Source organism: Rhinopithecus roxellana, chromosome 17, assembly GCF_007565055.1.
Source record: "Rhinopithecus roxellana isolate Shanxi Qingling chromosome 17, ASM756505v1, whole genome shotgun sequence".
Taxonomy (NCBI): domain Eukaryota; kingdom Metazoa; phylum Chordata; class Mammalia; order Primates; family Cercopithecidae; genus Rhinopithecus; species Rhinopithecus roxellana.
In genome coordinates this window covers 63,065,813-63,081,047 of record NC_044565.1, presented here as the reverse complement: position 1 = coordinate 63,081,047, position 15,235 = coordinate 63,065,813, and the positions used below count along the sequence as shown (strand labels likewise).

General features: G+C 38.7%; 1 protein-coding gene across 4 annotated transcripts in view; it reads right to left on the bottom strand.

Moving 5' to 3' along the window:
• Positions 1-15,235, bottom strand: part of ITSN2 (intersectin 2) — a 152,577-nt gene that overhangs the window by 67,556 nt on the left and 69,786 nt on the right. For all 4 annotated transcript variants that reach the window (XM_010358494.2, XM_030920726.1, XM_030920728.1 and 1 more), the window contains 2 exons: positions 12,823-12,962; positions 1,950-2,086 (listed from right to left, as the gene is read on the bottom strand). In XM_010358494.2, the coding sequence (XP_010356796.1) occupies positions 1,950-2,086; positions 12,823-12,962 (277 nt within the window). The remainder of the gene's footprint in view (positions 1-1,949; positions 2,087-12,822; positions 12,963-15,235) is intronic.

The following is a 15,235-nucleotide window of genomic DNA, read 5'->3' as shown; positions in this document are numbered from 1 at the left end:
TAGTTGAGAAACTGGTCCAGTGCCACAGGATGCCTCAGAAGCTGGGCAAAGGGCAAAGAGGCCACATCTACAATGTGAAAGCCTATTACCAATACCTTGGGGGAAAGAAGGGAAATATACCTGGGCAAACGGCCAATCAAACCAAGATGTGGTACTAAGACGCAGCTTCAGAGTGAGTAGGTCCTACATGTAATTCTGCTCTATCTTCTCTACTACCTAAGATAATGTGCAAGGATGATTAATGAAATGAAATGCGTATAACTAGTATAATCTTTTGGCCTGAAAGGAATTGTGAACATGATGAAGAAGGATTAAGGTAACTGCACATGTCAATAGAAACTTCTGACAAAAGGATTAGCTGTGTAACCATTGCACAGCTCCCTTATGTAATTAAGTGGCACAAGTTAAGCAGTAAATAAGAACTACTTCGTTTGAACTTTACTTTCTCTACTTCTATATTATTCTATTATCTCATTAGGAGGCCACAAAAATAGGGGTCTAGATCACCAGGCACAGTGGTTCACGTCTATAATCCCAGCACTTCAGAAGGCCAAGACAGGCAGATCGCTTGAGCCCAGGAGTTTGAGATCGGCCTGGGCAACATAATGAGGCGTCATTTCTATTAAAATTGAAAATAAATTAGCACGGAGTGGTGGTGCATGCCTATATTCCCAGCTACTCAGCGGGGGCTTAGGCAGGAGGATTGCTTGAGCCCAGGAGGTCGAGGCTGCAGTGATACCTGATCATGCCACTGCAATCCGGCCTGGATGACAGAACAAGGACCCTGTCTCAAAATAAATAAATGGGGGTCTAGGAGTAAACAATATTATAGTTATGATTTATTTAACTGTCTGAATCCCCTATTAGAATTATGACAAACCCAGAGGCAAGGAGTAATCCAAAGTCCACCACCATCACAGCCAACAACAGCCACTCAAAAAAATGTGTTGGACTTGGCTACTTTGAAACCATTAAGAATAGAGGCCTGATAAATGTTGATGTGTCTTTCTTGCCTCCCAAGTAACTATAAGCTTTTTCACAGAAATTACTCATCTACTCTTTACCAAGGCAAAGAAATACTGGTTCATCAATATTTGTTAACTAATTATACTACTTTCTGACACTAGAGAACTTGGAAGAAAAAAGAAAGAGAGGAATATATTAGAAAAATAATCTTAACGGCAGAAAAATATCATGCAAAGTTTCTAAATGAGTAATTCTAGGCTTCGGATACCACAAATGTCTTACTTGTCCTTACTATAAATGGAGGCAATTAATATATCTCATTGATAAAAAGAGAAATGCATCAATGTGGCATTCTACATTCAGTATTACTATATACAATTAAGTATTCTGTTTTTATGACCTTTCAGGAAACTAACAGATTTACCAAGGAAAGATGGAATTAATGAGTGTTTACTATGTGCAACAAATTATACTTAGCTCTTTAGCTATATTATTTTATTTTTTAACTTAAGAGACAAGGTCTTGCTGTGTTGCCCAGGCTGGCCTTGAACTCCTGGGCTCGAGTGATTATCCTGCCTCAGCCTCCCAAATAGCTTGGGACTATAGGCGTGTGTCACCACGCCCAGTTCCAGCTACATTATTTTATTTAATACAATTACCTATGAGATATGCATTATTGTCTCTTTTTTTCAGATGGAGTAACTGAAGTTTAGAAAGATAAAATAACTTAACCAAGGTCACCCAGGTAGTAAGTGGTAGAGCAAGAATTCTAATACAGGTTTGACTTCAAAGTCTGTTATTTTTCACTAGTGGAAAATAAAATCAGTTACTGCAAACTTGATCCCTAAAAGGACTGAACTTAGATCTAGAATCTGATTAGGATAATCCCTTTATTTTCCTTAAATTTTCATAAACTAAAGATATGAGCAACAAAATTACAATTCTAATGCAATCTAGCACAATAAATAAATCAGCTATATTACCTTGCAGCCTCATCTTCTAGTTTTTTTTTCTGTATTAGTTCTAATCTTTTTCTTTCAATTTCCTTCAACTTGTCACGTTTGATCTTATAAAGTTGTTCAAGGGCTAACTGCTGTGTGTTGTAGGTTTCTCTCAGTTCCTAAGGAGAAAAAGAAAATAAGTCAATATGTGAATGATTTAAATATACTTGTCATATGTATTCACGTGGCATTTGCAATAAAAGATAAAAATCCTAAAGCAAGTTGAACTACATTTAAAAGATTTAAAGTTTTAAAAAATATCTAGATGATTAAAAAAAACCTTAAGTATCTAAATCATATAGCCCCTGAGATAAACACATTAAAATAGTGTACTTTTCCATCAATTCATTTCTATGGAACACAGAATTTTTCACAAGCCAGTGCTTTGATTTGGTACATAATTTTCAATTAAAAAAAGCAACCCATTAAAAATATGGGGGAATAATTTGCTTGTTATAACATCTGAAGAGAAATTTTGTTCAGCCATGTTTTTGACATATATAGTTCAACCAAGTTATTTTTATCCAATATGATCTTGAACTAAACACAGAATTATTAAATAATATAGTTCAAAACTAAAAACGGAAAAGATGTCTACCTAAAATCATGACTACAATGAACCAAAATAATGAAAAGTATTCCAAACAGGAGTTGAAATAAACAACTGCTTATTGAGCATCTAGTTGTATGCTAAGTGCTATAAAGCATTCCAAGGGGATCCAATACAAGGCTGACTCCCAAGTCTACAGACTTTGCCTTTAAAGAGTCCACAATCTCAGTGTAGTGGCAAGTGTCAACATGCAGGGCAGAGGTAAATTCCTTAGTAGAAACTTGTGATTATCTGTTCAGCATTTTCTTTTCCTCTTCTTCAACAGCACCCTGCCTTCTTCCTCTGGGAAACTGATCTTTCCGCCTTCCTCCCAACATCTTATGTGGTTTTAAAAGGTCTGCCAAACTCAGAGCTCCTCCCATTCCCACCAGGCACAATTGTTTATTCCTGACCTAAACAATCACAACGCCTTACTTCCCTGCTCAGAAATGATTGGTCCAAAGGACATAAGCATAATCCAAACTGGCCCAGAATATTTTCCTGGGATTCACATATGTTGAAGTGGGGAGAAAGAAACCTTTCTTCAGCTCATTAAACTGGGATAAAGTAAATCTGGAGCTGCCACACAACCAAATAAGACCTGAGGATAGGAATAAAATCAACTCAGAAAAAAGAGAAGGAAAGATTAGAGACTGAGGCGGAGAGAAAGGCTACTGCAGAAGCTGAATGTTCAATATCATGGCTCGGAGACCTAGGAACTGCCCCTGTCCAGCAGCCCTTCCTTGGATTCAGTTACTGGTCCTAGGATGCTTCTAATAATCACTCATTAGCTTAACTATTTTGAACTACAACTCTTTCATTTGGAATCCAAGAATCCTGAACTAGAGAGTAGAAAAAGGAGGCTAGAGGAAAGAAGTGGGGGCAGGGGGACTTAAGAGTAATCAAAAGAAACTTCACGGCAAAGGTGAGAGCTGGACAGTATTTGGGTAGAATGTTTTGGTAAAAAGTTTTTTTGGTATCAACCTATACACAATAACACAACTCCAAACTCCATTTCTTTTCAGAGATAACTATTTTATAAGTGAACCTTTTACTTGATTTAAATGGCAGATTTGATCTGAGTACAGCATGCTGTCCCGAGACTATGTCCAACATGTCTGAGCAAAACATATACGACTTAAGCCAATAATAATGCAAATACTACTTTTATAGCAAATTTTCCACAGCTCTCAGCTTCTAGGGTTTTATTTGTTGTACCTTTCTCTAAATTCTATTGAGAAGCAGAAGAATATAGTGGTTACAACATATGGAGAAGCAAGGTGGTTTAATGATGAGGAACATGGATCTGGAATAAGACTAACAAGGCTTGACTCAGGCTCTGTATACCGGCTGTATAACCTTAGGAAAGTTATTTTATAGTTTCCTCATCACTAAAATGAAGTTAATTATAGTGCAAGGGTGTCCAATCTTTTAGCTTCCCTGGGCCACATGTAAAGAGGAAAAATTGTCTTGTGCTACATGTAAAATACACTAACAATAGCTGATAAGCTAAAAATAAATACATAAATAAAGAAAATTGCAAAAACAAAAATCTCACAATGTTTTAAGAAAGTTTACAAATTTGTGTAGGGCTGCATTCAAAGCCGTCCTGGGCCGCATGTGGCCCGTGGGCCACAGGTTGGGGAAGCTTGTTATGATACATGCCTCACAGAGTTGTTGTGAGGATAAAATGAGTTATCCCCATTTTACTAAGTATTCCCTTACTAATCCCATTCCCTCCAGTGTCAGAGTTAATGAGCTTCCTCGTGCCATTCTGTATATTCCTCTATCATAGTGTCTTCCAACTATATGATTGCCTCCTCCACTAAAGTGAGTTTCTTGACAACAAGACTGTCTTTCATCAAGGTGTCTCCAGCCAACAGAGAACCTAGTACAATATGGATATTTAGTATTTATTGGACAAATGAAAAATGCATAAACAATAGTCTATGCAAATTAGTAAGATTTGAAGAGCACCACAAAGCTTGCCAAGTATTTCTTCTACTTGACTATGGTGATGTAAAAATTCCTATCCTTAGACCTGTTCCTCTGGGTTAAGTCACTACTTCCAGGTCCTTGTAAAAATAAACCAATCAGAATTCTTTAAGAGTTGTTGTCAATCTTTTTTTTTTTTTTTTTTTTTTTTTTTGAGATGGAGTCTCGCTCTGTCGCCCAGGCTGGAGTGCAGTGGCGCGATCTCAGCTCACTGCAACCTCCGCCTCCCGGGTTCAAGCAATTCTCCTGCCTCAGCCTCCCGAGTAGCTGGGATTACAGGCTCATGCCACCATGCCTAGCTAATTTTTGCATTTTTAGTAGAGATGGGGTTTTAACATGTTGGCCAGGCTGGTCGTGAACTCCTGAGTTCAGGCAATCTGCCCGCCTCGGCCTCCCAAAGGGCCAAGATTACAGGCGTGAGCCACTGAGCCCAGCCAAGTTGTTATCAATCTTAATAGAATGACAGATTATCTCTTTCACATTAAGGAACCTCTATTACTAGTTTGCCAATAAGTTTTGCTTTTAAAATCATGAATGGATATTAGGCGGCCGGATCACAAGGTCAGGAGATCGAGACCATCCTGGCTAACACAGTGAAACCCCATCTCTACTAAAAAAAAATACAAAAAACTAGCTGGGCATGGTGGCGGGCGCCTGTAGTCCCAGCTACTCGGGAGGCTGAGGCAGGAGAATGGCGTGAACCCGGGAGGCAGAGCTTGCAGTGAGCCGAGATCGCGCCACTGCACTCCAGCCTGGGTGACAGAGCGAGACTCCACCTCAAAAAAAACAAAAACAAAACAAAACAAAACAAAACAAAAACCTTTCCTGTATCTAATGAGATGAGCATAATCTTTTTCTCCTTTGTCTGTTTATACAGTAAATTACATTACACTTTTCTGTACGTTAAATCATCTTTGTATGGCTGAGGTAAATCCAACTGGGTCATGGCGGGTTATGCCACCTGGAGGGGTATTACTAATGCAGATTACCCCAGATCCTTGGAAGCAGAGGGTTTAGACCTAACTCATTGAAGGAAACCACAATTCTACCATTAACAGATTCTACTTTCCCTCTATGGACAAGCATTTCCCCAATCATTATCTCAAGTCAACACTGGTTGATTTTCCAAAACACTAAAGATATTTTGGAGATTCTGACAGCCCCTTTCTTAAGAAGAGTGGGGAAAAATAATTTTCTTTTTTCACAAATAACAAAAATATTTGTATATTTGTACATAAGAGTTTACAGGCCGGGCGCGGTGGCTCAAGCCTGTAATCCTAGCACTTTGGGAGGCCGAGACGGGTGGATCACGAGGTCAGGAGATCGAGACCATCCAGGCTAACACCGTGAAACCCCGTCTCTACTAAAAACTACAAAAAACTAGCCGGGCGAGGTGGCGGGCGCCTGTAGTCCCAGCTACTCGGGAGGCTGAGGCAGGAGAATGGCGTAAACCTGGGAGGCGGAGCTTGCAGAGAGCTGAGATCCGGCCACTGCACTCCAGCCTGGGCCACAGAGCGAGACTCCGTCTCAAAAAAAAAAAAAAAAGAGTTTACAAAGCATTTTCATCTACATGCTATTTCATTTAATCATAAGACTCTGCAAAGAAGACAGGCAGATAATGTCAGCTTGTTTTGCAAAGGATGAAAGCAAAATTTGGAGGGTAAATGACAAATCGTTACACAACTGGCAGGTGGTATGGATAAGACTAGAGTTTACTTTTTCAGATCCCTAGGCCAGTACAGTTTTCATTGCACTTCACTGCTAAAGATGTGTGAGTATTTTCTCCTTTTTTTTTTTTTTGAGACGGAGTCTTGCTCTGTTGCCCAGGCTGGAGTGCAGCGGTGCAATCTCACCTCACTGCAACCTCCTCCTGGGTTCAAGTGATTCTCCTGCCTCAGTCTCCCAAGTGGCTGGGACTACAGGCACCTGCCACCATGCCCGGCTTTTCATATTTTTAGTAGAGATGAGGTTTCACTACGTTGGCCAGGCTGGTCTCAAACTCCTGATCTCATGATCCGCCTGCCATGGCCTCCCAAAGTGTTGGGATTATAGGCATGAGCCAGAGCACCTGGCCAGACGTGTGAATTTTCTTAATGGTATAATAGCCTGTCAAATGTCTCACTTTTGAATCCACTGGCTTTTTTATTTGTCTTGGTATAACTTAAGCAAGAGTAAAAATTATTGATTCTGTACGTGCATATTGCAGGTTCCAGTAAAACATAACATTCTAAGATAAATAATTTTAAATATTTTACTCCTGTTGTCACCACAAGTAGCCTAAAGGAGCAATTAACCCAGGTGCTCTACTATCACAAAGGACCACAGCATTAGAACTAAGTGCCTGTCCTCCTCCAACACTATCAGGACCAGTTCCATCTCACCTACTGATAAGACACAGCCTTTCTTCTCATTCCTTATCCCCTGAATTCTTATCTCTACAGTGCTGTTTATCCCTTAATCTGACCCAATCCCCTACTCATTCTCTCCTTAAACCTCTCCACTCTCCTAGAACTTCCTCTGTGTGATCCGGAAACGATCACATAGCTACCAATCTTCTCTGAACGAAAATTCTCTTACCTCTTCGCCTTCTTGGCTGACCCCTCGGGATACTACTTTTCCGCTAGTCCTCTCTCAGTTTATTATCATATACTCCACTGACATCAGGGTCAGAAGATAACTATGGTATTTTCCTTGCTCTTCATTGCCACTTTCAGATGGTTATTTCCCCCTCACTCTTACTAACTACATGCTTTTCTGGGGCTCCTACCATCCAGCAATACCATTCTCTCCTTCCTTTTTATTGTCATCTATTAGTCACCTGGTCATTCACTCACCTCACTATTCTCTAAGTCTTTGACATCCACATAAATGATGCAATCAAAACCTCAACTCTCAGGCTGATCTCTTCATCAATGACCTTTTTAACTCTACTTAATCCATCATTCCCATTATTACACCCTGAGTCTTACTATAATCAGAAACAGAACTACCACTGACCAAATACCCCATTCTTCAAACATAAGTTCTCACCCTTCGAACTTTTCTTACACCTGGTACATCTATATCAATAGGTTTTGTTTGTTTGTTTCTTTTTTCTGAGACAGAGTTCTGTTCTTGCTGCCCTGGTTGGAGTGCAGTGGCGTGATCTTGACTCACTGCAACCTCCACCTCCCAGATTCAAGCAATTCTCATGCCCGGGTAGCTGGGATTAAAGGAGCGCACCACCACACCCAGCTACTTTTTTGTATTTTTAGTAGAGACAAGGTTTCATCATGTTGGCCAGGCTGGTCTCGAACCACTGACCTCAGGTGATCCACCTGCCTCGGCCTCCCAAAATGCAGGGATTACAGGCATGAGCCACCACGCCCGGCCATCAATAGGTTTTCAACCTCACTGAGACCATTCTGTTGACTCCCATCATTCTCTCTCTTTATTAATACCCCTTCCTCTCTTCACATCCTTCATGTCTAGCTCATGTTTCAGAGTTCATCTTCATCATAATGTTTTTGTCAAATCTGTAACTCTTTTGTCCTTCTCTCTTTGTGCATGTCCATTAAAACCCCAAACCTATAGGAACCATGAACCTATTTCATCAGCTTTCTCTGTGCTTATACCTAAACAGCTGAACACCGGTGAGGAAAAATCATACAATTAGGCATACTGTTTTCAATTTAAATACATCGCCTCCAACTTCAAACAGACATTCAACATTGCTCAGCACACTTAGATTTTCCTCTACTAAGCTTACATATCTGCACTGAAATGTCTATTTCATGCCTATTTCTCTCCGGAAACTTCCTAATCTCCATCCATTCTCCTCACTACCAGCTATAAACCTTGCCTCATTAGGCCATCAGACTACAGCTCTCTCATCTTTCCATCTCAAAAAATCAATAGAACTTCCAGCATCTCCACCCCTCTTCTTCTGGCCTAGGTTGAGTTCTATCATGTCCTCCTCTACCGAGGAAGATTCTTTCTGATGGTTCAACTTACCTCTGATTTTAAGTCTTGAAGCTGTCGGTAAGGGAGGGGGCTAGTGAAGTACTGGGTAGAGAAAAGCGGGTTCCTGGCTAGGGCTTCACCCTCAGGCCTCTGCCCATGACATGAACTTAAGTGAGGACAGGCACTTCTGCCTTCGCACCCAAATGTTGCATCTTCTAAGACCACCCTGGCCTGCCACACCCCTATCCTGTGCCTATAAAAACCCAAGATCCTAGAAAGGCAGAGACATAAGCAGCTGGACGTCGTGAGGAACACATTGGCGGAAGATGACACAAGCAGAGCTGGTCATCAAGAGCACGCCGGTGGAAAAGGACGTCAACAGGCACCGGCAGGCCGGCAGGCCACTGACCAGAGGAACAACGCAGAGTTTGGCCAAAGCAGTCAGAGAAGTCAGGTTGCGGCCCGACTCCAAGGTAAAACCATCCCCCTTCTGTCTCCCCCATCTGCCGAGAGCTACTTCTACTCAATAAAACCTTGTATTCATTCTCCAAGCCCACGTGTGATCCAATTCTTCCAGTACACCAAGGCAAGAAACCCTGGGATACAGAAATCCCTCTGTTCTGTCCTTGTGATAAGGAAGGGGGTCTGACTGAGCTGGGCAACACAAACCGCCTATAGACAGCAAACTAAAAAAACACCATGTAACATACCCACACTGGGGCTTCAGCTGTAAACATTCACCCCTAGACACTGCCATGGGGTCAGAGCCCCACAGCCTGCCCATCTGTATGTTCCCCTAGAGGTTTGAGCAGGGGATACTGAAGAAGTGAGCCACACCCCTATCACTTGCCCTTCGAGCGGGACAAGGGAACCTTTCCTGTTTCACTGTCAACTTCCTACTCTCTACCACAAATTTAACTGCATTCATATCCATCTTCTCCCCGTATGTTACACTGAAAGTATTCTTTTTATCCATTCTTTAATCTGTGCTCTCCATTCTATCTTAATCTGCTTCTTCAGGGACTTTGCTCCATCAATTACCACAATCTCAATCTCTCTCTCTTTCCCCCGCCTCCTCCTCCTTTCTTTTCTCTTTACTATTTCCTTCAAGTCTTTCTTAAAAAAAAAAAAAAAAAAAAAAAAAGGTTTTCTTTTGACCCCCATGCTTTTTTCTTTTCATTCTAAGAGTTGCTGCTACTCACTTAACCGTTCCTCAACTCTCACTCATTCCTGATCCACTGCAATCCAGCTTCTGCTTATCACTCAAGTGAAATGGCACTTTTAGTAAGGTCTTCAAAGTTTCCTTTTGACAAATTCAATGGATATTTTTCTTTTTCTTTCTTTTTTTTTTTTTTCTTTGAGACCGAGTTTTGCTCTTGTTGACCAGGCTGGAGTGCAATGGCGTGATCTCGGCTCACAGCAACCTCCGCCTCCCAGGTTCAAGTGATTCTCCTGTCTCAGTTTCCTCAGCAGCTGGGATTATAGGCACCCGCCACTATGCCCGGCTAATTTTTTGTATTTTTAGTAAAGATGGGTTTTCACCATCTTGGCCACGTTGGTCTCAAACTCCTGACCTCAGGTGATCCACTCGCCTTGGCCTCCCAAAGTGCTGGGATTACAGGCATGAGCCACAGCACCCGGCCAATATTTTTTAGTACTATGTTAACTAATAACTCTATCATTTTCCAGTGACTACAGAAGACCTCTTTTCTCGCTTTCTGTGACAAGTCTCCTGACTGCTCTGGCAGTATAGATTTCGTATCTCTTTAGTTTCCTAAATTGCTCTGATGAAAGTATCAATAAGCAGTGTAAGTCTGGAAGGCAGGAAGCAGAAGGAACAAAGTAAAACAAGGGACAAGAATAACTACTGGCCTGTGGAGAATCAAATGCTAACTGAAAGAATTAGACTATGTGAGGCAGAAGAGTCCACAAATCATCATTAAACTTCACTTTACAGATGAAGAAACTTAGTTTAGTTTCTATGCAATCCGTAGCAAAAGTTTAAAAATCATATAATCTGGTCATTCATGCCATAACCATAAAGGCTAAAATATGGGTCCCTTGCTGCTACCATCTTTCCAATTTGCCCTACCTTTGCTCAGGTAACAAATGAACTCTACTTATCATGTTTCTGTCTTCACTGTGGAATATATATGCAAACAGGCAACTGCCCTAGTGCCATCCATTTTAGTACTGAGTATAATGTGTAGTCAAAATCTGCTAGAGTCAGCAAGCAGTAAACATAAAGCACATTTCTTTAAGCTCTATTAAAATATGTATTGACCATTTTAAATACTCTGTATGTTATACATGGCGAAGATAACTAGTTATTTATATAATTTAAACATTTTTATTTGATGTGCAAGCATGTCTAAATATGAGCCTGGTAACTAGACCTGACTAAAGTTGCCCCTGCATTATTAGTTCTTTAACACTGTCCTTATAACAGTATTAGGAAGCAGTTTGGTGCATATATGACATAAACTTGCCCTAGATTTCATAAAGTATTAAGTTTTATTTTAAACACTGATTTTCAGTGATATGGGTAAGTGATTTAATCTCACATTTTCTTTTGAATTGAGTTAGTAATCATCTTATCACTTAACCCACTCACAGGGATGTTGTAAAGGAACCAGGTTATATTTCTAAGTGTCCTGGGCTTCTTTTGAGAAAGGTTACCGTGGGCAACCTTACTGATTTCTGCATTAGACAGAAACAGGCAGTTAGACAGCAGAAGGATATTCAAGCAAGCAGAAAGAAAAAGGTTTATATTGTATACGTTATTTCAAACAAAGATACTCAGATAAAGGCAAAGAATAGTCTAGTTTAAAAAAAAAAACAGTAAAGTAACTCAAAGAAAAGAAGCTAGATATTAGAAAATAACCTTAAGTAAGAGGAAGAGGTTGTTGAGACAGCTTAGCAGAGACAAAAGGCACTGAAGAACAGAGTCATCCATATTCCCACACTGTAAGATAAGGCAGATAAAAAGCCAATTAAACTATGTACAGACTTTTTTTTTTTAATTAATTTTTTTTTTTTTTTGAGACGGAGTCTCACTCTGTCACCAGGCTGGAGTGCAGTGGTATCATCTCGGCTCACTGCAACCTCCACCTCCCGGGTTCAAGCGATTCTCCTGCCTCAGCCTCCCAAGTAGCTGGGACTACAGGTGCATGCCACCACGCCCAGCTAATTTTTGTATTTTTAGTAGAGACGGGGTTTTACCATGTTGGCCAGGCTGGTCTCGCTCTCTTGACCTCGTGATCCGCCCGCCTTGGCCTCCCAAAGTGCTGGGATTACAGGCGTGAGCCACTGTGCCCAGTTATGTAGATTTTTTTAAAGAAATAATATAGGGAAGATAAGTTGGCTGGCTTGTCTAACCAGCAATGACAAATGATTCAGTTTTCTATAAAATTTTTTTCTACTGAATATATGCTTGTGTAAAGTGTATTAACATTGTTCACCTCAAATTCCCCTTCCTTACCTGAAGCCACCATGTTGTCCTTTCTTTAGCACGCTGTTTACTCTATATTTGGTGTTAATGTTATTCTAAATAAGTCAGCATGATAAAAGCCATATGAAGAGAGAGATTTCTTATACAAAAGCTTTATGAAAAGCTTTATTTCTTACAGAGAATACTTTACACTCTGGAAACTTTGTATTGTTAGCAAAGGAATAACTGAGACTATTCCCAAATTTATATTATATGCCATGAGTCTGGTTTTTAGTTTCTTTCATAGGTATAGCTTCAGTATACAATGAATACTGTGGTGAATGATATGCAGACAGTCTATGTTTTGGACATCTGCTCTGCCACTGCGGCAAATAAAGAAACATTAACTTGCTTTTCATGCAAACTTTATAGTGCCAGATTCTGTTTTAGATTTCATTGATCATTGCATTATTAACAGAGATTAAATTACACTTAACAAGGAAACAAAAGAAAAACTGTGCTGAAAGAGCCTCTACCACCTGAATTATTTCAAATTTTCCATATTTCCCATTTCTGAAAATTGCCTAGGATCACGTAGGCTGAGATCAGTTCTGTCATACTGACAAAGGCAATTGTTCTGGAAATGTATAGATGCCAATACAAACAGCACATAGTCATCAAAAACTGGAAACTGTGATAAAGTATATGTTTAGTTATATGACACTATGTCATATAACTAGAACATTAAAAACAGTCTTGAAATTCTTGTTTGTTGAAATTATAAAATAAATTATGAAAATGTAATACATATAATAGCTTTAGCTATTTATTCTATTAAATCAAAATAATGAAGGTAAGAAGTTAGTTACCTAAAAATAAATAGCATCAAAAATAAATACCTTTAGTTGATCGTTATAAGAATCCATTTCTGATAGCTTAGATGCAGTTTCTTTTTCAAGAGCATCTAATTGTTCTTTAAGTCTTTGGCATAATTCTTGCTTTTCTAATGATTTTTTATGAAGTAAACTGACCCTTGAATCTGAAAAACAAACATCAGACAGTTTACATTTTGTAGAAGTTCATATGTTATTACCAGCATGCCATTTACTGTTTGGTCAAATTGATGTAACTAGACCAACACAAAGGATGTATACACATAATGTAGACGAGTACAAGAGAAAACAGTTGTTATTTCCACTTCCCAGATTATATGCTGGAAAGAGCATCAGAGGAAATGGTTATAAGCCTTGGTTCTCCATTCAAAAGGACTAGGACTTGAAGTGCAATTCTACTTTAGGAAAAATACTTCACCAATCTAATCCTCAGGCTTTTCATCTGTACAATGAGCATCACACCACATTAAATGAGGTGATGGATATAAAGCCATTGTATACTCTGGTCCACAGTTAATATTCAATTAATAGAAGCTATAGTTAAAGTAGCTTTCCATTTATTCTTTGTGCTCCCAAGAACAGGGAAATATTCACAGCAAAGATTTAATAAGTATTACTAACTGGATTATTTAGTAACATTATTTTAGGAGGTAAGAACAGAAGGTTTCATTTTATATTATCTTTTTTTACATATTCATGCAGGGATGCAGAAACCAGATGGAAATATATAATGCAGAATACATTACAATAAATTAAAATAGCAATATTATCTGTTTAAATGCCTATTTTTAACTTTATCATATTTTTAAAGTACAGAAGTACAAAATTTAAATAAAATGAAACATAGAGTAAAAAATTAAAAGGCCTCCATCTCAACTGCAAGTTCATCCCTCTTTTAGGCATTTACATTTAGATGTATACATATTTGACTTTTATTTCCATGGGTTTTAATAGAATCATATTGTCTACATTGCTGTGCAACTTGTTTTGAATTTAATAAGATATCTTATCAATCAGGACAAATAATCTAGTTCATCCTTTTAAATTGCTCCATGGTAGTCTACATTATGGCTACTGCATAATTTATATTATTACCTTTCTGACTGGTATGAGTAGATGTGGGTCTGTACACACCGATCAACATCTACCCATTTCCACCTCCCTCTAACCCCTGGTAACCACTCTTCTATTCTCAGCTTCTGTATAGGAATTCAACTTTTTTAGATTTTATATGTAAGTGAGGTCATGCAGTATTTGTCTTTCTGTAACTGAGTTACTGCATTTAGCATAAGGGAGTGCAAATATCTCTTTGAGACAGTAATTTTGTTTCCTTTGAATATATATTCAGAAGTGAGACTGCTGTATCATACAAGAGTTTAATTTAGAAATCTTCATACTATTTTCCATAACAGCTATACCAATTTACATTCCTCCAACAGTGTACATGGGTTCCCTTGTCCCCACATGCTCACTACCACTCGTTATCGCTGATCTTTTTGATAACAGCCATCCTAAAGGTGTGAGGTGATATTATATTTCAGTGTGGTTTAGATATGCATTTCCCCGATGATTAATAATGTTGAGTACCTTTTTAAGTACCTCTTTACCATTTTTAAGTCTTCTTTGGAGAAATGTCCACTCAGGTCCTTTGTCCATTTTGAAATTGGGTTTTTTGATATTTGGTATTGAGTTATATATATTCCTTGTATTTTGGATATAAACCACTTATCAGATATATGGCTCACAAGTATTTTCTCCCATTCCATAGACTGCCTTTTCATCTTGTTGTTTCCTTTACTGTGCAGGAGCTTTTTAGTTTGATGTAGTCCCACTTGTTTATTTTTGTTTCCTGAGCTTTTGGAGTAATATCCAAAAAATCATTGCCAAAGTCAATGTCAAGAGCTTTTGTCTATGTTTTCTTCTAGGAGTTTTATGGTTTCATGTCTTATGTTTAATCCATTTTGAGCTGATTTTTGAGTATGGTATAAGACAAGAGTCCAATTTCATTCTTTTGCAGGTAGATATCCAGTTTTCCCAGTACCATTTATCGAAGAGGCTATCCTTTTCCCATTGTGTCTTCCTGATGCCCTTGTCAAAAATTAGTTGACCATATATACTTGGGTTTATTTTTGGGCTATTCTATTTCATAAGTCCATATGTCTTATCACTGACAAAAAATTGTATATATATTGTATGCATGTTGTTTTGAAATATGTATACATTGTAAAATGGCTAAATTGAGCTGATTAACATATGCATAATTGAGCTGATTAACATAATGCATACATTAATTAGCTGGGCTCTCTATTCTATTCCATAAGTCTTTTGTACTCAACAATTAAAAAATGTATATATAGTATGCATGTTGTTCTGAAATATGCATACATTATAAAATGGCTAAATTGAGCTAATTAACATA